General features: G+C 42.2%; 2 protein-coding genes across 9 annotated transcripts in view; one reads left to right on the top strand and one right to left on the bottom strand.

Moving 5' to 3' along the window:
• Window positions 1-24,064, top strand: part of LOC145714947 (eukaryotic translation initiation factor 1A, X-chromosomal) — a 795,969-nt gene that overhangs the window by 235,750 nt on the left and 536,155 nt on the right. The window lies entirely within an intron of this gene.
• The window catches only part of LOC145714946 (putative gamma-taxilin 2), a 54,282-nt gene that overhangs the window by 29,585 nt on the left and 633 nt on the right, over window positions 1-24,064 (bottom strand). For 6 of the 7 annotated variants that reach the window (XR_014137070.1, XR_014137071.1, XR_014137068.1 and 3 more), the window contains exons 2-3: window positions 9,636-9,939; window positions 7,464-7,555 (exon numbers count right to left, since the gene is read on the bottom strand). Coding sequence is in view for 2 of the 7 variants with exons in the window: in XM_081794500.1 (XP_081650626.1) it covers window positions 7,464-7,555; window positions 9,636-9,924 (381 nt within the window). In the remaining 5 variants the exon portion in view is untranslated. Of the gene's footprint in view, window positions 1-7,463; window positions 7,556-9,635; window positions 9,940-20,453; window positions 20,714-24,064 lie in introns of all 7 variants that reach the window. The other variant, XR_014137069.1, reaches the window with a different exon arrangement.

Genomic DNA, 24,064 nt, shown 5'->3' with positions numbered 1-24,064 from the left:
ATACAGATTAGAGCAGAAATCAATGACATCGACTGATCAACGGACCAGTAGAACAGATCAACGAAACTAGGAGCTGGTTCCCTCAAAGAACTAACAAAACTAATAAACCCTAGACAAAAATAAAAAATAAAAAGGAAAGGACTCAAAAAATAAAATCAGGAATAAAAATAAGAGAGATGACCATCAGTACTTCAGAAATACAAACAATGATAAGAGAATATTATGAGCAGTGATATGCCAACAAACTGGGCAATCTGGAAAAAATGGACAGACTCCTAGAAGCATGTAAACTACCAAAACTGAAACCGAAGATATAGACAATTTGAACAGACCCATAACCAGTAAGGAAACTGAATCGTAGTCAAAGCTCTCACAACAAAAACATTCCAGGGCCGGATGGCTTCCCAGAGGAATTCTACCAAACAGTTAAAGAAGGGTTAATACCTCTTCTTTCAAAGCGGTTCCAAAAAGTAGGAACGGAAGGAAAACTTCCAAATTCATTCCATGAGGCCAGCATTACCCTGAAAAATGCTGTTTCGAAGGCGCAGATGCACCCAAATGTTTATAGCAGCAGCACTCTCAACAACTGCCCATCTAGGGAAAGAGCCCAGCAGTCTTTTGACTGATGAATGGATAAAGAAGAGGTAGCGTATTTACGCAGTGGAATATTACTTGGCAGTCAGAAAGAATGAAATCCTGCCATTTCCAACAACGTGGATGGAAGTGGAGTGTATTACGCTAAGCGAAATAAGTCAGTCAGAGACAGACAAATACCACACAACTTCACTCATATGTGGAATCCAAGAAACAAAACAGATGGACGTAGTGGAAGGCAAGGAAAAAGAAGGTAAAAACAGAAGGGGGACACATAAGAGACTCTTAAATACACAGAAGCAACTAAGGATTACTCGAGGGAGGAGCACGGGGGATGGACTAAACGCGTGATGGACATTAAGGAGGACACTTGTTGGGATGAGTACACCTGGGTGTTACAGAGAAGGGATGGATCACTAAATTGTACGCCTGAATCCATTGTGACCCTCTCTGTAACTTGACTTTAAATAAAAGTTAAAAAAAAGAGACAACAAATTCTGAAAACAGCTAGGGATGAAAAAGGTCCTTAACCTACAAGGCTTGAAGTTAGCAGCAGACCTGTCCTCAGAAACCTGGCAGGTCTGAGGAGAGAAACAGGAAATACTCACGGTGCCGAATGGGAAAAATGTGCAACCGGGAATTCTTTATCGAGCACCAGCAAGGCTGTCACTCAGAATAGAAGGAGGGTTAAAGACTTTCCCAGACAGACAAAAACCAAAGCAGTTCGTGACCCCTAAACTACCAGGCAGAAAATGTTAAGGGGACCCCCTGAGTGGGAGATTAAAAAAAGAAGATAAAAGTCCTGAGCAACAAACACGGCAAAGGACCAGGTCACCTGAAACACCAACTCTACACGTTAACACGATGGCACTAAAATCGTATCTTTCGACAATCATTTTGAATACAAATGGACTAAATGCTCCATCCAAAAGGCATAGGGTATCAGAAGGGCTAAGAACTGACACAACTCAACACCAACCCTCCCCCTGCAATTATGCATTCAAAAATGGGCAGAGTGCTTGTTCAGATGTTCTTTTTTCCCCAAAAAACACACGCAGATGGCCAACAGACACATGAGAAGATGTTCAAACTCACTCATCTTCAAGGAAGTGAAAATCAACACAACGAGATTAGGGGCTGATACGTGTCCCAAAGGCTAAAATCCAAAACATAAGAAACGACATGTGTTGGTTAAGAACATGGAGGAAAAGAACACTCTTGCAGTGCTGGTGGGAATCCAAACTGGTACAGTCATACTCTTTGGAAAGAGTATGGAGCTTCCTCAAACACATTAAAAACAGGATTACCATGTGAGTTGGTAATTCCACGACCTTTTGGAGGTATTTACCTCCAAAGAAAGAAAATGAAACCTTAATCCGAAAAGATACATGTCCCCCGATGTTTCTGGCCACACTGTTTATGAGAGCAACCTAAGACAAATGGATAAGAAAAACATGCACCTGCACAATGCAAAATTACAGAAAAGGAAGAGATCGTGCCATCTGCAACAACATGGTGGGACCTGGAGGGTGTACTGCTAACTGACAAGAAGTCAGACTGAGAAAGGCAAATAGAAATGATTTCACTCCTAAGGGGAATCAAAAATAAAACAATGAAATAAGCAAAGAAAATGCAGAATCAGACCCATACACAGAGAAGAAACTGATGGTTGCCAGAGGGGAGGAAGCGGCAGAATGGACAAAATGGGTGGAAGGGAGTGGGAGATACAGGCCTCCAGTTACGGAACGAGTCAGTCTCAAGAATCAAAGGCACAGTATTCGGAGCACAGTCAATGATGTAACAGCGATGTAATGGGACAGATGGAGCTAGTGATGTTGTAATAGCGATGTAATGGGATAGATGGAGCTATCCTGGCACACTTGTGGTGAGCATAACCTGATGTATAAATGTGTCAAATTCGCTATGTTGTACACCTGAATCCCATGTTGCAACCACACACAAATTTTAAGAAAGAAAGAAGGAAAGGAGGGAGGCAGGGAGGGAGGCAGGGAGGGAGGGAGGGAGGGAGGGAGGGAAGACGGGAGGGAGGGAGGAAGGAAAGAAAGAAGAGAGAGAAAGAAGGGAGGGAGGAAAGAAGGGAAGCCATGGGAGAAAGAAGGGAAGGAAAGGTAGGGGAGGGGAGTGGACAGGGCGGAGGTAGGGGACAGGAGGGGAGGGGAGGGGAGAGAAGGGAAGGGAAGAAAGATGGAAACAAAGATAAAAGGAAGCAAGGCAGAAATGAAAGAAGGGAGAGAGAAGGAAGCAAGGAAAGAAGGAACGGAGGAGGACTGGAAGGGAGGGAGGGAGGGAGGGAGGGAGGGAGGGAGGGAGGGAGGGAGGGAGGGACAGGGGTAGGGAAGGAGGGAGGGAGGGAGGGAGGGAGGCAGGCAGGGAGGGAAGAAAGAAAGAAGGGAAGGAGGGAGGAGGGAGGGAGGGAGCAGGGAGGGAGGGAGGAAGGAAGGGGAGAGAGAGAGAAAAGAAAAAAATGAAAGAAGAAAAAAAAAAAAGAAGAGAAAAGAGAAGAAAAGCCAAGCCAAGCCAAGCCAAGCCAAGCCAAGCCAAGCCAAGCCAAGCAAAGAGAAGAAAAGAAAAGAAAGAGAAAACCAAGGGGCAAGTATTTGGAAAAATCTTAAAACCTATATCCCAAATGTCTCTTGGTGGAAAAAAAAATGGATCCCGATTTACATGTCAGACCTAAACCTGTAAATGTCTTAGAAGAAAACTTGGGGAAATGCTTCATGCCATTGTAGTTGACAGGGATTCTTGGACTGACGCCAAAAGCACAGAAAGGGAAAAAAAAAATAGCTTGACTTCATGAAAATTGAATATGTTGTGCATCAGAGAATACCATTAAGGGAGTGAAAAGGCAAGTGACAGAACAGAAGAAAGTATGGTGAAATTACGTATCATAAGATATTAACATCCACAACTTATAGGCAGTTCCTAAAGCACAAGAACAAAATAACAACCCAATTTAAAGATGGGCAAAAGACCTGAATAGACATGTCTCCAGAGCTGACCAACACATCGCCAATAAGCACATAAGAGATGCACACTATCACTAATCATTACAGAAAGCAAACAAAACCACCGAGTAAGACACCGTCTCACAACCATTACGATGGCTCTTATTACACAAACAGAAAACAACAAATATTGGCAAGGCTGTGGCCTAATGGGATCTATTGTGGAGAAAGTTCCTTGAGCACTTGAAAGAAGGTGTGTTCTGTTGCTTTGGGATGCAATGTTCTGTATATAGCTTTTAAGTCTGCCTGTTCTATTGTGTTGTTTAAGGTCAATATTCCCTTACTGATTTTCTGTCTGGATGATTGGTCCATCGATGTAAATAGGGTGTGAAAGCCCCCTACTGTCATTGTATACGTATCTATTTCTCCCTTTAGGTCTGTTAATGTTTGTGTTCTCTATGTGGGCGCTCCTATGTTGGGTCCATAGATATATAAACATGTTAGGTCCTCTGCTGGACTGACGGATTTTTCATTATGATATGCCCTTCTTTGTTCTTACACAGTTTTTATTTGTCAGGTTATTTTGTCTGATGTGACCATAGGTACCCCAGCTTTGTTCTGGTTTTCATAAGCATGGGATGTCTTTTCCCATACCTTCACTTGTGGTCTGTGTGCATCCTTCCATCGTAAGTCATTCTCTCACAGGCAGCATATAGATGACTGTTGTTTTCCAAGTCCATTCAATCACTATGTTTTTTTGATTACACAATTTAGTCCTTTTACACTTGGAGTAGTCATGGATAGGTCTGTACTCGCTGCCGGCTGTTTTGCAGTTACTCTGTTTCTTTTCCTCTTGTCCAGCTCTCTGGGGTTTGAGGAGTTTCTTAAGTGGTATGCTTACATTCCTTTCTCAACGTCTTTTGGTTATCTACCACAGATTTTTGTCTTGTGATTACCAAGAGGCTCCCGCATGACATCGTGTGTGTGTGTGTGTGTGTGTGTGTGTGCGCGTGTGTGTGTGTGTGTGTGTGTGTGTGTCTATTTTGTGTTGTAACAACTTAAGTTAGGATGCATTCTAAAGCTCTACATTTTAATTCTTTGCTCATGTTTCGGGATGTTATGGCACATTCAAAAAAAAAACCTTCTATCGTGTGTGTTCTCTCCGTGATTATTGTAGTTATGGTTAGTTTTACCACTTTTCCCTTTTAACTTTCAAACGAGGTTTGAAGTGATGAAGCCCCTGCCTTTATAGCCTTTCACCGTGAGCAGTATGATTTACACTTCCACGTTGTGTTGCTGATTGGTGTCCTTTCTTTTCAGTCTGAAGGACTTCCTTTTACAGTTTTAGATTTCACGTCTCCAGGATATCCTTTACCTCTCCTTCACTTCTGAATAACAGCGTTAGCCTGGTGGGTATTCTTAGTTAGTCACAAGTGTTCTGTTTGTTTCCTTTCAGAGCTTTGAGTATATCATGTCACTGACTCTGGCCTGCAGAGTTTCTGCTGAAATACCTGCTGATAGGCTAACAGGGTTCCCTTGTATGTAAATTGGGTTGGTTTGGTTTTGGTTTTGGTTTTGTTCCCTTGCTGCTTTATAATAATCTTTGTCTTCAACTTTTAACGTTTTAAGTACAGTGTGTCTCAGTGTGGATGTCTTTGGGTTCATAATATTTGGAACTGTGCTTCCTGAATCTCAAGGTCTGTGCTTCCTGGATCTCAAGGTCTGTTTCCTTCCCCGGGTTAGGGGGGGTTTTCAGCTATTTTTTAAGTAAATTTTCTTCCTCTTTCTCACTTGGTTCTCCACTTGATGTTGTCCTGTAAGTCCCTTTAGCTATCTTCACTTTTTTCCCATTTTCTCTTTGCTCTCTGATGGTGAGCTCCACTGCTTTTGCCAAAAAGTTTACCGACCCTTTCTTCTACCTCACTTGGTCTGCTGTTGAAACTCTCTGGTGTATTTTTCAGTTCAGTTAATTGTATTCCACTGCTCGACCACTTCTCTTTGGCTTTTTTTCTTTTTTCTTTTCTTTTGTATTTTCGATCTCTTTGTTAAAGCGCTCACTGTTCTCATCCATTCTTCTCTCAGGTTTGGTGAGCACCTTCATGACCACCACTTGGGACACTTAACAGAGAAATTACCTGTTCTGTTTCATTAAGGCTTTGTTTGTTTGTTTGTTTGTTTGTTTGTTTGTTTTCCCGAGGTTGTATCTTGGTGTTTCTGTTGGAACACACTCCACTCTTTCTTCATTTTTCCGGACTCCCTGTGTCTGTTTCTATGCAACAGTTGAGGCAGTCACCCCTCCCAGTTTTGAGGGGATGCCTTGGGTAAGAGGAACCGCGGAGTTCAGCAATGCCCTAGGTCTTGGTTGTCTCTCAAACCTTCAGGATTGTCAATGGCCTATTTTACCCTTCATAAACACACATGTTCAGTGTGCCAAGACCTGTTGGGGTCCCAATGTAGGCGGATCTCAGTGAGCACTGAGATCTGTACTAATTGGAGTACAGCCCCAGGTAACACATTTTAAAATACGCAAATATATGCAGTTCTGTAGGACCAGAAGCAGAAGCTTCCATCTGGCTGTTTCCCAGAGCAGATGTGTAGCTCTTGCCTTTCCTGACGTGGCAATCCCCAACAACTCTGATTGCTGCCATCTTTGCATCTGGACCGTGTGTAGGCCATTCAGAGACGCTCTAGGCCATTCCTGCTTCTCCACAATTTTCAGAAGGTGCCAGGTTGCTAAGTGGGGTATACTTGTGCCACTTGGAGCGGTAGTAAGTACAACTGTTCCAGCTCTATACTTAGAGTCAGTTATTCAGAAAAGAGTAACGTGTGTGCTACAGAGCAGATGCTTTCAAACAGATGTGAATGGACAAAATTCATCACTGGTAATTCACATAGACACTTCACAACCCACGAGAATTGCCGCATTTACCTTGGAACCAACACTTCTAAAACATTCCTGCCACGATTCTTCAAAATGTCCTATCCCATTCTTCACTTTTTTTTAACTTTTTTTTTTTTTAACATGTATGTATTAGTGAGAAACAGACAGAGACAGAGACAGAGCACGAGCATGGGAGGGACAGAGGGAGGGGGAGACATAGAACCCGAGGCAGACTCCAGGCTCTGAGCTGTCAGCACAGAGCCCGACGCGGGGCTCGAACCCACGGACCGTGAGATCATGACCTGAGCTGAAGTCAGACGCCCAACCGACTGAGCCACCCAGGTGCACCGCCGCCCCCCCGCCCCCCCCCCTGCATTCTTCACTTTTAAACTGATGGCAGGGTTTCCTTGTTGAGAATGTTTCCATATACCCAAGGTGAATGCTACTTGAAATAACATGGGCCACAGACCAGAACAAACTCTTTATACAAGTCAGTTTCTTTGGAAGATGCAATAAAAATAGAAAATTAAAAAAATAACAATAAAAATAAAAATACAGTGCCTGGCATATAGTGGATGCTAAGGAAATATTTTCCTGAGAAATAGTACTGTTTTACTACACTACTTCACAACACTCAGCTTCAGTCAAATGGTTAAACACTTTTGAATCTAACCGTGTTTCAGGTTCTACAATTTCTTAATCTACATATAGAAAATCATATCCTCACAACTGTCAGGCATCTAAACGTATGAGGGAAATGCTGACCTAGGAATGCCAGAGCTGACTGAGTTTTAGGAAAGCTATTCCACATCCCAGAGACTAGTAAAATGTTGTATCTAAGCATACCATAAAATGAGGCCATACAATCAACCTAAGTCTCAAGGAATTAGATTCTTACCCTCAATTTTGTAATGAAAAACAACTTTACATTTAAAACCATATCAAAATCACATCTCATAAGCTTATCAGGCACATGCACCTTTCGTTATATTTTATACGGGCTTTGCACCCTTAATACTCACAAGATCAGCATATGTCTTACAGAGAGCTGCCAGCTTCTCCTCTGGAGTTGAAAGAGTGTTTAAGGCTTGCATCAATAGTAACACTTCTTTTCCTGATGGTCCAAAAGGAATGGAGGAAAAAAAAGTACCAGAAGGATAAAATTAATCCAATCTGTCAATTCTACATAAAAATTATGTTCAGCTATCCAGATTATGATTTAAGGGGACATTAGATACAGGCTCACCAGTAAATCAGTGAAACTATTTTCAAATTCTTGATTAGAAGGGGTCAGCCTCCTCCCTGCCCCACATCGCTTCACTTAATAACTAACACTACTAGTGGTCAGCTATTTGGCACTGACACTGTAAGAACACCACTGAATGAAAGTGTAAGTACTCTAACTTAGCCACTGGTTCCAAATTAAGACATTCCACAAAGGGTAGGAATGTCTTCAAAAGCTTTCTGCTAGCCAACTACAAGTATTCAAGGAAGTTTAAGACTACCTAAAGCGCACATAATCCACAGGGACACACACCTTTTCCAGTGACCAATGTGACTTAATGACTGTTTCCTGGTGATTTACCAAGGATACTCTGGGTGCTAATCAAGATTAGGGCCAAGAAAAAGAAGTGAAAAAAAAAAAAAAAAAAAATAGCTCTTTCCTTGGGGAGTTTTACAAGGATACTTTAATAACTGTGCCAGGGATGGGGCGCCTGGGTGGCTCAGTCGGTTGAGCGTCTGACTTCGGCTCAGGTCATGATCTCGCGGTCCGTGAGTTCGAGCCCCGCGTCGGGCTCTGTGCTGACAGCTCAGAGCCTGGAGCCTGCTTGGGATTCTGTGTCTCCCTCTCTCTCTGCCCCTCCCCTGCTCATGCTCTGTCTCTCTCTCTCTCTCTCTGTCAAAAATAAATAAACGTTAAAAAAAAATTTTTTTTTTTTAACAGAGAAGAATAACTGTGCCAGGGAGAAGCGGTAGCTGAGGTAAGTGGGGGCAAGCAAAGGGTGCTTCAAACTAAGTGATACGCCTCATTCTGTACCCTGCGGGTAGGTACCTTTTTATTTTCTGAATTGTTCCCTCTTGTATGTAGGACGTTTCATTTTAAAAATCTGAAGACAACTTTAATAGTTGTCTTAAATTTAATAACTTAAGTTAAATAACTTTAATATTTTACAAACAACTATGCATGGGAAAGAGGAGGAGGAACAGGCTGACTTCAAAAAATACTCTGCTATGACAGCACACACAATTTCCGTAGTGAAACCATTTCTCAGTCTGTTCAAGGACAAATACAGAGGGAATACAATTACCGAATGTGTAAGAAGTAACCGTCCATGTAAACTCTAATTTTATGAAGGTTTTAAACTGTAACCATCTAAAACTATTTAACAATTTTAACCTGAAGCTATAATTTACACACATTGGCGGAGTGATGGGTTCTGAAGACAGCTGTCTTGTTGGCGAGGAATTTTAAATCCTTCTCATATTCCTGTAATGTTAAAGTCCTACAGGGTGCTCAAAAGCGGATTTTTAAAAATTCCAAGTTACAGGCAGGTACAGAACTCATGCAAATCAAACCACGTAAACGTTACGTACAGTAGGAATTTTAAAAATTGAGAAGCAACCCGTAAGGCCAAGTAGGCGTTTTAGACTTTATTCCTCAAATGTAACATACCACATTCTAAGCCCTAACCTGTCAAACTAACAGAGCAGGAGGGAGAAAGCACACCCTGAAAAGCATTCTTGTGAGCCTGCCTTCTAAGCCACAGAAAACATATACCGTTTTCCAAATTTTAGTGAAGAGTCTTTTAAATAAACTGAGCACATACAGAGGTCTCGCAGTAATTACTGGTCAGATTGCCACTCCACTCCACTCCATTCATTTAAAGGGTTAAATACGGGGCAAAACAACAGCACTGCTGCCCAAAGGCCACAAACTTTTTCCCCCAAAAAACAATTCTTGATTATTTGCAGAGAAATAATGTGATTCCTATGACCAGGCTTCCTACCTCGTCATATTCTCATCCTGATTATAACTGCCAACCTGTTCCAAGAACACAGAGGTGTGTTTTCACCTAACCACATCTTAAGACAGACTTAAAACAGACTATGTTCTGTCATTACCTGTGCTGCAGAAAGGCTAGGTAAAATGAGTAGCATGTGAAAATGTCCAAGCACTGAGCAGAAATTATTACCTAAGGTTTTTCCTTTGTTCCTGTTGCACTGTGCATCTTGCTGATCATCAGAAGGATCTCTTCCACCATCTGGCCCAGGAGGCTCCATTCTTGACTCTTGCGTGCAGTACACTGGGTTCACCAAATTCCTGTTCTTTCTTATAAAGTTACTGTCTTCATCCTCTTGCAAGGAATGCCTGCTACTTGCGCCAGCACAATTTGAGTCTTGGTGCTGAAGAGTATCGTTCGACTGAGAGTCACACAACCTATCTGCTTTTACGCCTAGCCTGCAAATTCTAGATTCATCCATCGTGCCACTCACAAGCTAGAAAGAATGAAGAGGGGGAAAAAGAAATTTTAAAAAGGGCCATGGAAGGGGCTAAATCAATTGTAGTGAAGGAAGGGGAACTATGCAGTGCATAAGAATACAGTTTTCCATCCTACATTGCTCATGTCTAAACATACTGTGTACTTTTCGTATGTGGTACAATCAGTGGGCCCATCATCATTTCACAGTTTTTTTCCCCCCTCCTTTCACAGTTGTTTGCAAAATAGCAATGCCAGTTAGAATCAAAGGAGGCAAAGAGTTGGGAAGGACGACCATAATGGTAGAATAGAAAACCCCGAGGCTCTGTCCCCCCAGCAAGTAACATGCTGGCAGAAACCACCAGAATCAACTTCTGCAGAACTCTGGGACCTTCTCAAAACTTACAACACAAACACAAAATAAAACTTATAACCCAAACGGAAGGCTGAGCGAATGAAAAAGCAGCTGTCTTGCAGCAGGAGAGAGCACTGTGGGATTTTAAACTTCCCACCAACCATTCCCTATACCCTACGTCAACAGTGACCATGGAGGCGGCAGCCCACACTCTTAGTGCCAGAGGGAACAACGCAGACATTATTTTCAAAGGATCGTGGTCCCAGTCAACCCTTTCTGGCAGGTCTCTGAGAACCGTGTACGTAGGTTTGCCTCTGTTTTACTTTGGGGAGAGCTGTCCCAAGACTGAGGTAGCTTCCCAGGATGCTCTGGATACAAACATCCCAGCCACAAGTATTGACTTCAGCGGCTGGGTGTATGGAACAACAATCAGGAAAAAGGAAGCGAGAGAGAGAGAAAAGCTAGAGGAGAGAGAAACTGGGAAATGAGATGATGATATAGGCTTTTCAAAAGTTCTGGCATCCGTCTGGCCTTCATGTAGAAGTGAGAGCTAACGTGTGAAAGCAAAGTTATCAACAGCCTGCCTACGCCGTTCAAAAGCAAGTGGAAACATGTCTTGTGTACTGATGTGGGGCCACCCTCTCCCTCTTCACGTCCTCTGATTTCTTCCTGTGTACCCTGACTTTAGCCACCTTAAGGAGGAGGATGGCTAGGGTCGGGAGTAAGGATTCCCCATCCCCCAATGGAAGCCAAAGGCCATACGCATGCATCCCAGCATGCTGGTGTACCGTGGACAACAGAGGGACTCAAACTTTTATGTCTCTGTTTGGAAACAGCTACTGAAGTCACTGCCCCCATCTGAGTCTGTTCCACCGATGGCATTTGGGGCACACTTCACAGATCAAGGAAGTGAGACAATCAGCCATGGGCTTATTCAATGTACTGTTACTGCGCTGCCCTAATTCTGAATGTATGCTTCAGATTACTCCACAAATACATGTATACATCGGATATAAAGTGTAATATGCTGCCCGTGGGGATTCTGTCATTTGGGAAACCCACAAATAAGTGCTTTTGGCGTCCACAAATCCTAATGACTCCTTTATGTTACAAGTCTCTGTGATAAGGCAAGCAATGGGCAAGCCTACCTCACATACCCGGTGCATCCTTTGGAAAAGCACCAATTATCTTGTCCCTGGGCTCCTGCAAACGCTGAAGACTTATTCCAAGATGCTCTCCTGACCCTCTGGCCTGATATTCTCCTTTCGGGGTGGGTGAACTCAGTTTTTAAGACTAACAATGTAGGAAAAGCCCAACAGGTTTCATGTAACAAACTGAAATGGCCGACTCGAGGACTTAGTCAGCCAAGTCCCACCTCTACTTTACACAAAGAAGTGTTCGCTGTCATTCTGGAGGTCTGTTGCCTGAAGCAAAGCCACTGGGCCAGTGGGATTCAGAGGGGCTCTCCAAATTCCGGTTTCCTCTCCAAATCTCCAGTTTACCCGGTGACCTGGTTACAATGAAGCCGAATGGCCGCAGCTGGCTGTGCTCGCTGTTTTGCCTCAGCACAAATTATGAAGAACCAAGAATGGACATGGCTGCTGCGTTAGGCGGAGTGAATTCAAGGTAACTCCTGCTGCTCTGCTGCTCTGGCCTATACCTTATCTCTCCCCGGTAAGACTTGTTACGGCTCACTACTTGGTCTTCAACTTAGAAAAAAAAGACAGACTGGTAGATTAAGGACCTCCTCTTTAGCACCACGAAATGGGGAAATCAATCAAACCCACTAAATGAATCATCTGGGTTATTCACGTAGATGCCCATGGTGAGAGTGAAAGCAAGCTGCGGATCAAGCCTGCACCACCCGGACTGCCGCCTTTGCTACAGGCTGAATTACGCTCACTGACTGCACGGATCATGGCAACATGTACACCACCATCGTAGACTGGGCACAAAGTAAAACATTCTGTTTCTGATGCAGACGTTACCACTGTATGCTAGGCTTGTGACACAGGCTGAGAGTTGACCCAGTTGTCTCCAGATTGGGAAGGCCACAGCACACAGGGCACTGAGTGTACCTCCTGCTGGAAGTTTGAGTACCGCTGACCTTTGAACTATTGCCAGGGCTACTGGTCTCGGGTACCCCACGGCTACCTCCTTTTCAGGTTGTGGGGTTGCCACTCCACTCTGATCAGCTGACTCTCACCACAGCAACGAAGCCCTTGCCCTAATCGATCCTGTGATCACCTCCTACAGATGACCTGTGATCTGACAGTGGCACACCTCTTATCAAAGACCCACTAAGAATGCAGCGACAGTCCAGGTACCCCTTGTACCACCCACGTTCCCCCATCATCCATAGGCACGTAGTATTACTGGGAGTTAGGACTGCCCCTCAAAAGCCATCTCAACAAGATTCCCAACAGGTGCCAGGGTAGCTCAGTCAGTTAAGCCTCCAACTTCCTGGTCTCAGCGCAGGTCTTCTTCATCTCAGGGTCATGAGTGCAAGCCCCACAATGGGCTCCATGCTGGGTTCCTAATATTACCTCCCCACCTTGTCCTTATCTACACACCTTGGAAATGCGAGTTGGGCCAGTGAATGCAGCTGCCCCCAGAAAGGGATCATCCCCTCTGTCTCCTCCCGGGTAATCATCATCGGGGCCAATGCGGCAGAAGAAATTCAAAGAATCCTGACCATAGCATTCTTGGGCTGATGCTTGCCTCATTCCCCCGACAGTAAAACCGAGTCACCCAGGGGGAACACCCTCCAGGTACCAAATGGGGCCTAGAGGACTCAAACGTTGCATCAGCTACCTGGAGTCTCTTGTGGGACTGACATGGTCCTAGATCACAAGGATGATGGCGTACATTGTTGAGTACAATGCCCAAGGGATATCCCTAGGGTGATAGTCCACACCGGTCAAAGAGGAGAGAATGCATCTCTGTGCCGTTTATACAACTTACCTCAGCCCTGAAGTACCTAACCTTTCTGGACAAAAGGACTGCCACAAGTAGGGGATGACCGGACAAAAGGTAAAGATGTATCTCCTGGAAATACCGGAGATATTTTTGCGGCAGTTACCAAAATGTACGCACTGAGGCAGGAACGGGTTAGGCGAAGGGGTGCTGGGGGTGGGGGGGAAGGAAGAGCCCCTTGGACTGGACACACTGCTGAATGTGCCTTCCAGCCAGACAGCTCATGACAATTTGACTGCAATTTAAATGGATGTAGCTAGCAGGGGATGTCCCCGAACCTGCACCTCCCAAATAAAATACATGTGTACCTCACTGAGTGTCTGCCCTGCCTTCATTCCTCTTAGGCATCACCAGCTCATTCCAGGGGCAGAAAAATGCCACCCTCCCGATGTCATGGACAGAAGGACAAACTGCATGGACTGGCCTCAGGCAGGCCATTCAAAAAGGGGATATAATTCAATTACTTACCTGCAAACTCTAAGACTCACCGGCTCTCTAGGGAGTTATGCTGTCAAGCACTCTGAACTTGTGCCACTTGGGGACACTGATTGAAGTCCTCCCTGGGAAGCTCCAAAATCATAAACAACACTTTCTTTCCAAAGGTACCATGTGTGCCTCGTCTTTCATGGAAGTTGTGCACTAATTTGTGTCCCTCAAGCGTCGTCTGTCTTAGCGGTGGTCATAATGGATCACCAAGTGTTTAAGTCATAACAGATCATCAAGTGTTGAAGTGTTTAAATACCACTAGTACTCATGTAGCCCTCAGACAACTGTGAAGTGCTCTCCAAAATGACGCTAGCTTTGGTTCCTTGCAGGAACCCACCCGAGAACAACTAACTCCACACGTAGGTGGGTTTATGCCCACAGCGCAGGTAGTTTTATCCCCACAATGGAAGTCATTCACGAACCAAAGGCAGTCTGAAATCTGTCCACAAATTTAGTTGAAATGATCAACGAATGGCTTCAAGGGAGTCTCAACTCCCTGGCCAGAGTTATTAATGATGACAAAATTGCCCTAGACCTCTTTCTTGCGGACCACTTGTGAGTGTATCTTGCCATGCCTCAGGCCAGTGGAAAGGTCAACACCGGGCCCCACGGAAGAAAGCCATCTGGCTTTCTGACGGTCTGTGAGACTTCCTCAGCCAGTTACAGCAGGGCAGGGTCGAAGTTAATCCTGCCACTTGGGCTCTTCCTCATGCTTGGAGTCCTGTTGATAGTATCCTATGAGACAGACTGGAAAAATCTGGTCCTGGGCTATGCTGGTCAGACTGAACAAGTGTGGCCAATGGGCACCCAACAGAAGATTCACCAGAGCCTATGACAGTGTTTCTGCCTCTCTTGTGGGCAGAGACACGACACACCTCCTGTCTTTGTTTCAGACTATCTTTTCAAGGATGCCCTGGGGGAAAAAAATAAGAATGGCATTGACTTCTAAAGCAATGGGCAGATTTGCTTACTGCCTATGTTTCCAGTTGCTGCTGTAACAAAGGGCCACAAACTCAGTGGCTCATTTATTATCTTATATCCCTTCTTGAGGCTCTGTGGGAGAATCCATTCCCTTGTCTTTTCTGGGGGCTACCTGTGTTCTTTGGCTCGTGGCCCTTTTTTGCATGTTCAAAGCCAGTAATAGCAAGTTAAGCCTCATACATAATGCCTCCTCCCGCCCCCCTCCCCCCACCCCCGCCACCTCACCACCGACTCCTCTCCCCGTCTTTCCTTTGCAAGGATCCTAGCAGTTTCACTGGGCCCATCCGAAGACTCCCTCAATATCCTCATCTATGCCGCCGCATCTTTGCCAAGTCCCTTTGGACAATGAGGTCATTCATGAGTCCTGCTGAAGACATGGGCGTCCTTGAGCAGGCACTGTTCCTCCCACCACACTGCCCATTATTAACGAGTCAGATCCCCTAAACCTAGCATTACTCTTCTGAAATGCAAACATCATCTGCTTCTCTTTACACCACCAGGCTCAGGAGACAGGTGCGTGCATGCGGGCCCTCAGGTAAATGCAATTGTAAAAAACTCTTCTTTTGTCTCGAGGTTTCTCCCCGTATTCATAAAATACTGCCAAGTTATCAGTTTGCAAGTAAAGTAAAATCTCTGGCCCTCCACAGTTTCTAGTTACCATGATTTTTCAGATTTGGGTATCTGCCCGATATTTTCTAGAAAATGAATGAAATAAGCCCGTCAGGATAAACAACAGAATTTGTCGCAATGGGAAGACTTCAAACTTTCAAACGCAAATCAGAATTTTGGATAATTTCAGTCGGTCACCATGACTCCAGCAGCTTCCCAGTACATAATGGCTTTTCTGCTGAGAGGGATAATGATATCAGCAAGTATGATTGCCTAATATTGGATAACAACATTTGGAAGAAGAATGTACGTCAGTGACCACATGACAATGCATTACGAGATGACTGAAAGGTATGGGATCCATCTGAACCATGTAATACAGCATTGGGTTTTCACAGGACCCATTAAAATTTTTTGGTAGCACTGTAGACTCCAAACTGGAGTCCTTGGTGCTTTTTAAGGAGTTTTAAAAATAAAATTAAGTAATATTTAGATAACTTCTTAGGCCGAAGAAATGAAGAACTGCCGCCCTCAGGTGTAAATAAGGACACACACAAGAAGATGGCAGGAATAAAAACATAATCTAAGAAGAATTTGTACCTTACAAATGATCTGGCAAATCCAATTTTAGGGAAAATGCCCTGGCACTACGTGGGACAACAGGACCAACCACTTCCTTCTTGGTCAACTGTAACTTGTAAGTAAGTTATATTTATTTTTTAAGTGACTGGCATTACCAAGCCAGGATAATCCAAATAGGAGGTGAGGAAAAGTGAATCCTAAGCATTTCCCCTTGCTCTTCACTGCTCTGATTAAACCATCTGGAACAGTGGTATAACCCCTCATTCAATACTCAGAAATCCTTTCCAGGCAGGTATAATGAACAGTCTCGGTGATGAGCAATTTTAAGAAGTCTGTCCGTGTACAAGAACCAAAGATATGGACAAATAAAAATGCATTATCATTATGACCTATCACATTCTGAAGAGTAAGTTCTTCTGAAAGTGGTAATTGAGCTCTGGTAGGCAATAATACATGGACAAAATAACTTCGTAGGAGTTACTACAAATACTTCCTGCTGGCAGGCAAAGCATCTGGGAGAAGAAATATAAGTGCTAAATATAGGGATGAAGAAATCTAATTTTCTGCAGCACTGAAGAAGCCAAAATTGACCAAAATAGTTTGGCAAACGGTCTGTTATGAAAAGGGTCGTACAGAGTTTCTAGTTTTATAATCTCCATGCTAGTAGTATACATACTAGTAGACTCCTTATAGACGAATTCTAAAATGACAGTATATATTAGACTAAGTACTTTGCCTTTTAAAACAATCACAGAGGGTTATATATTTCAGATTTCATACCTGTGGCTGTTTTGTCTATAAAACTACGATGAGCTAAAAACCACTTCTAGCTCTAACTATATATAATTCAATGACTATTTGTACTCTGAGAGATACAGGTACAAATCTACATTGATATCGGCAGCCAAATAATCAGGAATCCAAAGATTTTAACGTCCACTGAAATATGCTTGGACCTGACCTATTTTGCAGAGTGGCAGGGGTTGAGTCACACAACTAGCATCTTTAAAGCCAGAGAGTCCTAAAATATAAGATGGTCCTCTACTCTTATGGGTTAGCCAAGTGCATCATCTGTGTCCCAATTTTCTGAAGCCACCTTTCTCCAGCTCCATGTGGACCAATCATCATGCCATTTTGAAACATCAATGCTTTTTTTATTTGTCCTACTGTCCCAGACCACTTTAGCATTTGTTAACACACAATTGTGGACTTTCTTCAACAGAACTTACAATGAATGGGTCTCTCTACTTCACACTTCAAACAATGGTCAACCTGTAATTTACCTAAGTTACACTTTGAGGTGCTTTTTCCGAGAATTCCAGTGCACCCATACCTCCAAATCTGTATCTAACGTCCAGGTGGGGCTCAAATGAGTGAAACCACAGGTATGAAGCCTAGACGGTTCACAATCCACCTGGTCTCTAGATCTCACGAGATTTCTGACACTTCCTAATCACATCCCACCCTTAATTACATTTATTTTCATTTAGTAAAACTATTACTCATTTACTTGCCACCAACATTTGCTCACACTCAGCAAGAAGGCTTTGCCCTTTGTACCCTTAACAACTGAGGACTGTGCTAATAAGAGAGAGCATGAGACATATGGAACAGATAATGGTCTTAGAGCCAAAAGAGCCCGATATTTTAACATAGCACTTACCACATCCTGTGCAGCCATGGTGAGAGCTAAACACTTGTTACCTCATCTGTAAACTGGATGGACAGTACCTACCTTATAGAGTTGTGAGAAAATTTGCTATGATGAATATAAACTGCTGGCCCACTGCGGAACTACTGTAATAATTTGTGAATGAGGAATTCTGTAAGATGCATGCTATGTTAGCTTCTTATTACTGTTGTTAACAAGTTACTATCAACCTAATGCATTAAAAATTCACATTTATCATCTTACAGTTATGAAGATCAGAAGCTCTCAGGCCTCCTTCTCGAGGCTCTCAAGGAGATTGTTTTCACACCTTTTCCAAGTTCTAGAGACCACTCCTTTCTCCACCTTCAAAGTCTGCAGCAGATTCCTCAGATCTCTCTCTGATACCTGCCCACATCTCCTTCTCTGAGTCTCACACTCCTGTTTTCCTATTATAAGGATGCTTGTGTTTACACCGAGCCCACCTACCCAAATAATCCAGAACAATCTCCCCATCTCAGCACACTACTTAATCATAAGTGGGGAGTTCCTTCTGCAGGATAATATACCCACAGGTTTCAGAAATTTTTTTCTCTTACCACATGTTAACACAACAACATTTCTTAAAGAAGACATGATGTTCTATGGCATAAATTCTAGAAGCTCTTATTCCCCACCACACCAGTCTACCTTACAGAAGTAGAAAAAAATGTCATCATAACAAGTAAATATTGCTTACAGCAGGTTAAGCGGTGGAAAGTGGGAAGACGGGAGGGGCATTCTGGAAACAGAATTAAAATCAATTCCCAAGACCATAAACATTAACAAAAGTATTGTGGTAGCACAGGGAGACCACATTGGTTATCTGGTAAATCTTTTCCATCAAAGAGCAGAATTTACACGGTCGTAACTACCAACATAAATTCAACTAGGACATGGATAAAACCACAAAAGTATAATCTCTGGGTCTGAATGGATACTAAAGGTCACCTAGTATCTGTATCTACTCTCTTTAATGCTGCTGAATACTAACGTTAAATTGGTATATGCTTTAGATGTTTTAAATACAGTCACACCCATTTGATTATCTGAAAGGTACTTATAATCATATTGGGACCATGGGGAAAAGGAGAGGTAAGAAGAAAAAGGAGGAAAAGGAATTTATTTGGGACATTACTTTAAACTCTACTTTACATAAACAACAAGCGTCCCTGAAGCAAGGTCTGTCATTTGCACTGTCAATTATACGATTATGTATCAATTCTAGATAGTCTACAGATAACTCGAGACAATCACAATTGTATGCTAACTATAGATAATTCATTAGGAGCTATTTCACCTAACCAAGTTAAAAAAAAAAAAAAAATTAACTAAGTGTGTTATCTGGATACCACCACCTTACAAAATTAAGCTTATGCAAGAGGGAGGGACATGACTGAAAATAATGAGGCAGGTTTTCCATAAAACCATTCCTACACTAAGGCAATGATTAAGCTCCCCAAAACTGTCCAAATTCCCTTTTTTTTTTTTTTTTTTTTTCCTTAGAAGTCTGGCATATAATCAACACACCCACCAGGGGAGGGCTAAATGAAGAAAGCAGCTACTGCATATCTGTAAGAGGACAGAGTGACTTTATAATTACCTGCCTAACATACACTAACCACAGCTTGAAAGCGGCTAGCATTCCTGGTGTCGTCTGCCGGTGGCAGAGTGGCTAATAGAAACCTTGTTCTTAAGAGCACTGATGATGGGTTTTGACCCATACAGTGGCTCCAAAGGAGCCTTTATTCTGCTACTCTCAAAACGAACTCCCTTGGGCTGGTATAGCCTCCGAGTGCCAAAGCTGTAGTAACAGCCACAGCCACCATTCTGGGCTAAGAATAACAGGTAAGGCAAACAACCTAAAAATGAGAAGGTTGGAGAAGAAAGATAGACGGAACAGAGCTTTGAAAAGCCCCCAGGTATACCAGAGAATCCAGAAGCCCAGACATATGTAAGAGCAGGATATGCTCAGAAAAGACCTTAAAGATCCTAAGGTTTTACATCTTGCTGTGTTCAAGGAGGAAGTATGCGCTAAGGCAAGTTTTAAATGGCCTAGCCAAGCGTTAACGGAGTTCCCTAAATGAAACCCACTTGTAAAGACTGAGTTTGGTTTTTGTTTTTGTCACTCCCAGCTTTCAAGGAAGTATCTTTCATATCATTATCTAAAACAGATGACTTCCAAGACCATACAAAGTATATATTATTTTTGCAAAACAGCTCTCCATAAAGAAACCATAAAAAGTTAACTGAACAAACAACTATAATCTATCACAAGCAGCAAGAACCCTAGCTAGTGGGGGAAAGATTCTGGTATCCACAGTTCAGTACTCACAACTGCGCATTTCTTACTCACTGCCTTCTCTTGACCAAAGTTTAGTCAGCCTTCTTTCCGTTCCACACACCCCTAATTTCAGGCTTACCCATGAGTAAGCACTAAAATACAGATTATTCCCCCTATTAAGAAGTCACCCCAAGTAAGAGCTGAGACACACAGCCCATCATGCCACATGCTCACTTTCTTTGCTTGCTCATTTCCCCTGAAAAAGTTTTTACTAATCTTGCTTACCCTCCCAATAAAAGAAAAGCCACTCTCTGACTGAGATACTTTCAGATTTCTACAATCAGAATGTTCTCCATATTGCACCGGTCTCTTTAAATAAGGTGTCTTCTTACCAAATCAGAATTTGCTTTTGTTTGATAGTAACATTCGCCACACTTAGTTGCCAACAAAAAATTATAGTGTGTGCAAAGAAACACGGAACTATGGGCAAATCACAGGAATAAAACAAAGTAAGAGAAAATGTCCCTTAGGAAACCTTGGTGTTGAACTAATTACATGCATGTTTTGAATTACCTGCTGGTGTAAATATGTTACTGAGAACGTTTTAAAAATAATAAAATGTGTGGGGTGCTTGGGTGGCTCAGTCAGTCGAGCGGCCAGCTTCAGCTCAGGTCATGAACTCAGGTCATGGGTTCAAGCCCCGCGTCAGGTTCTGGGCTGACTCCTCGGTGTCTGGAGCCTGCTTCAGATTCTGAGTCTCCTTCTCTCTGCCTCTGCCCTGCTCATGGTCTGTCTGTCTCTCTCTCTCTCTCTCTCCCTCTCTCTCTCTCTCTCTCAAAAATAAACATAAAAAAAATAAAATAAAATTTATATGGACAAAGTGCTAAATCGGGAAAACAATGTATGTACAAAATAACAGCATCAGTAAATAAAAGTCAGAAAAAGAACCACAAACAGAAATTCCAGACCCAAAAAGTACAGTAACTGAAATGAAAAACTCATGAAAAAGAGATTCAACAGCAGAGTTTTTAGCAGGCAGTAAAATCAGTACACTGGAAGTCAGGTCAACTGAAATGGTACAGTGTGAGAAACCGTACGAAAAAGTGTGAGAAAGAAGAATGAAAAGAATCAACATGCTTAAGAGACCTGTAGGCATACCAGCACACACATGATGGGAGTTAAAGAGGAACTGAATACAGAAGAGCAGAAAAAAATATTTGAAGAAAATAACAGCCACTAAGAGACAATAAGAAGTGAAAAAATTTCTCTTATCTGATAAAAACTATTAATCTACACATACAAGGAGCTCAACAAACTTAAGATACGATAAATTCAAAGTCTGTCCTTCAAAACAGAAGAGGGCATTAAACATCTCCAGACAAACAAAAGCTGGGGGGGTGGTGACAAATGGTAAGTGGAGCAATTGTGTTTGTCGATCATTTCATAATGTATTAATATGCTGAATCAGTATGCTGTATGCCTGAAAATAATATAATATTGTACATCAACCACACTTCAATAAAAGTAAATGAGATAATAAATTCAAAGCAAAAGAGAAGGAGAGAATACTTTATTACCAGACCCACACTACAAAAAATGAAAATGAAGATCAGATTTGAGACATTTGAAAATGAGACAGAAATGAAAGGATAGTACACATCAACTCAAAGCCATACAAAACAATAAACTACTAAAGGTACCTACATAAGATAAACACAAAAGCCAGTATTACTGTATTTTTGTTCTTAACTTCTTTTTTCCCCTAGGTGATTAAAAGACAAACTACAAACAAAAATAAAAATGTTTCATCTATAAAGATGTAATCTAAGACAATACAACAAAGAAGATGGCAAAACTGTATATGAACAGACTTTCAGTATACTACTGAAACAAACTTGGTAGTAAGTCAAATTCATTCGTTATAAACTGAAGGGGCCAATTGTAATACCCAGAAAACAACTATAAAACTAACCAATATACACAAAAAGAAATGAGGAAAAAAAATTCTACACTACAAAAAAACACAAACACAGAAGAAGGCAGTAACAGAAGGAAAAAAGACTCATACCAAACAAAAAATAGCAGAAATAAATAAATAAATAAATAAACAAACAAATAAATAAATAAATAATAAAACGCAGAAATAAATAAATAAATAAATAAATAAATAAATAAATAAATAAATAGTTAGCAGAAGTAAATTCATCCCGGTTAGTAATTACGTTCAATGTAAATGGAGTAAACTCTCTAATTAAGGGGCCAAGTACGACACATGGATTTTAAAAATGAAGAGTCCAACTAACCGTCTTCTACAATAGACTCAGATACAAGGACACAAACAGTATGAAAATGAAAGCATGGGGAAAGGATACTTCATAAAAACAGTAACTAAAGGAAAGGTAGAGGGGCAATGCTAAAATGAGAATCGGCTTTCAGGCAAAAATTGTTACAAAAGGCAAAAGCATCATATTTTGACAAAAATGTCAATCCACAAAAATTAACAATTACAACTTTACATACATCCAACAGAACCCCAAAATATATAAGCACTGATAAACACAACAAGGGAAAAACAGGTAATTGTGTAATAACAGAACCCAATCAAAGCCATCGTCTCAACAGAGGAACAAGGGAGTCACTTGTGTTTTAACTGCCCCAAATTTAAAAAATAACCGAATAATTACACATTATTTCTGCTTCCTGAAAATATAGGGGAAAAAAGAGGAAAAGAGGTTTACCTTGAGAAGTATTTTTTTTCCCAAGTCAGTGAGAAAGTTTAAAAATTAAAGAATGTACCTAAAAGTGACTTCTGCAGATAGCAGATATTCACCCAACTTGAAATGAAAAGAAAGAAAAGAAAGAAAAGAAAAGAAAAGAAAAGAAAAGAAAAGAAAAGAAAGAAAAGGAAAGAAAGAGAAAAGAAAGAAAAAGAAAAGAAAGAAAAGAAATTCAAAATGAATACCTTATCTTGTTAACGTTTCAATCCCAGTTAAATGAGAAATCAAAACTAGAAAAATGCCCAGAAAAGCATAAGCAGAGAACTGTACAGTTGGTAGACAAAAATGAATCCGCTGAGACGCTATCATTTTCAGACTATTCATGTCCAACTATTAACACAAAGGGTCATTACCTTAACCTTTCTAATCTGGTCATTAAAAACACTAATTGAATAAACCCCTGTTCCTAATCCAACCACTTTCTATCCTCATCCGAAGGAGCATAAAGCAGAACTTATGTTACAATTTTAATCAGAGTTCTCCCGGGGGGAAGGATCTCTAAAATCACTGCCACACAAAGTGACAATTTTGAATTTCTAGCTCGAATCTGCGACTTCGCTTTCAGTGCTGCACATACTGGATCTTTCCTGCACATCTTTCTTGTGTGGAGAGTGAGAAGTTGGGGGCGGGGGGGGGGGGGGGGGGTCGGGTGGACCCTGAGAAGTTAGCAACCCATTGTACTGATACCTGAAAATACCTAACATTGGAAACAGACCCCAAAAAGCTAGTTCTTGACACTTTGCTCAATTATAAACTTGACCTTCTGAAATTCATTAACCATGTTAGAAAAATATTATTTCATGATTTCATACAGGAGTGAATGTTTTCACATGTTCAAGTGATGGGAAAAGAAACGGGATTTCCAAAGCCCTCGTCTGCAATTCTCGGCAACAGGGCTGCGAAAACAGCATACCGAAAACAGCATACCGTTAAGGAGCGCATCCGCAGGCGTCGCGTGACCGTTCCCCGATTCTACAAACCGATCGCAGAACTAGTGGATTCTCCCATTCTTAAGGAGGTCTCCACTTTTTTGTATCCAGGGAGTGAAAACTCCTTGCCGTAAGTAAAATAACGGAAATTTTCTAGAATGTGTCCCACATTGAGACAGCAAGGGTAAGCCACTCAAAGCACAGAAAAAAAAGAGAGAAAGGAAGAAAAACGTAAGTTAGAAAGACAAGTTGTTACACGACGATCCTGCCCAATTGTGTCGGACTGAAGTCCTCTGGCATCACCTCGGCATCGCTGCCCCCGCGTGTCGCCAAACGGGCGATGCCAAGAGCCAAGGTTCAGGAACCACGCGCCCATACCAGCTACTTCACAGCAACGGACCAGCCTGTGTGGCGGCGGAAAGGAAAGGCAGAGCAGGAAAAGGAGACGCAGCGTAGCCAGCGCCTCCGCGCCATTACC

This window comes from Panthera onca, chromosome Y (assembly GCF_046562875.1).
Source record: "Panthera onca isolate mPanOnc1 chromosome Y, mPanOnc1 haplotype 2, whole genome shotgun sequence".
Taxonomy (NCBI): Eukaryota; Metazoa; Chordata; class Mammalia; order Carnivora; family Felidae; genus Panthera; species Panthera onca.
This window is presented reverse-complemented; position numbering and strand designations above follow the sequence as displayed.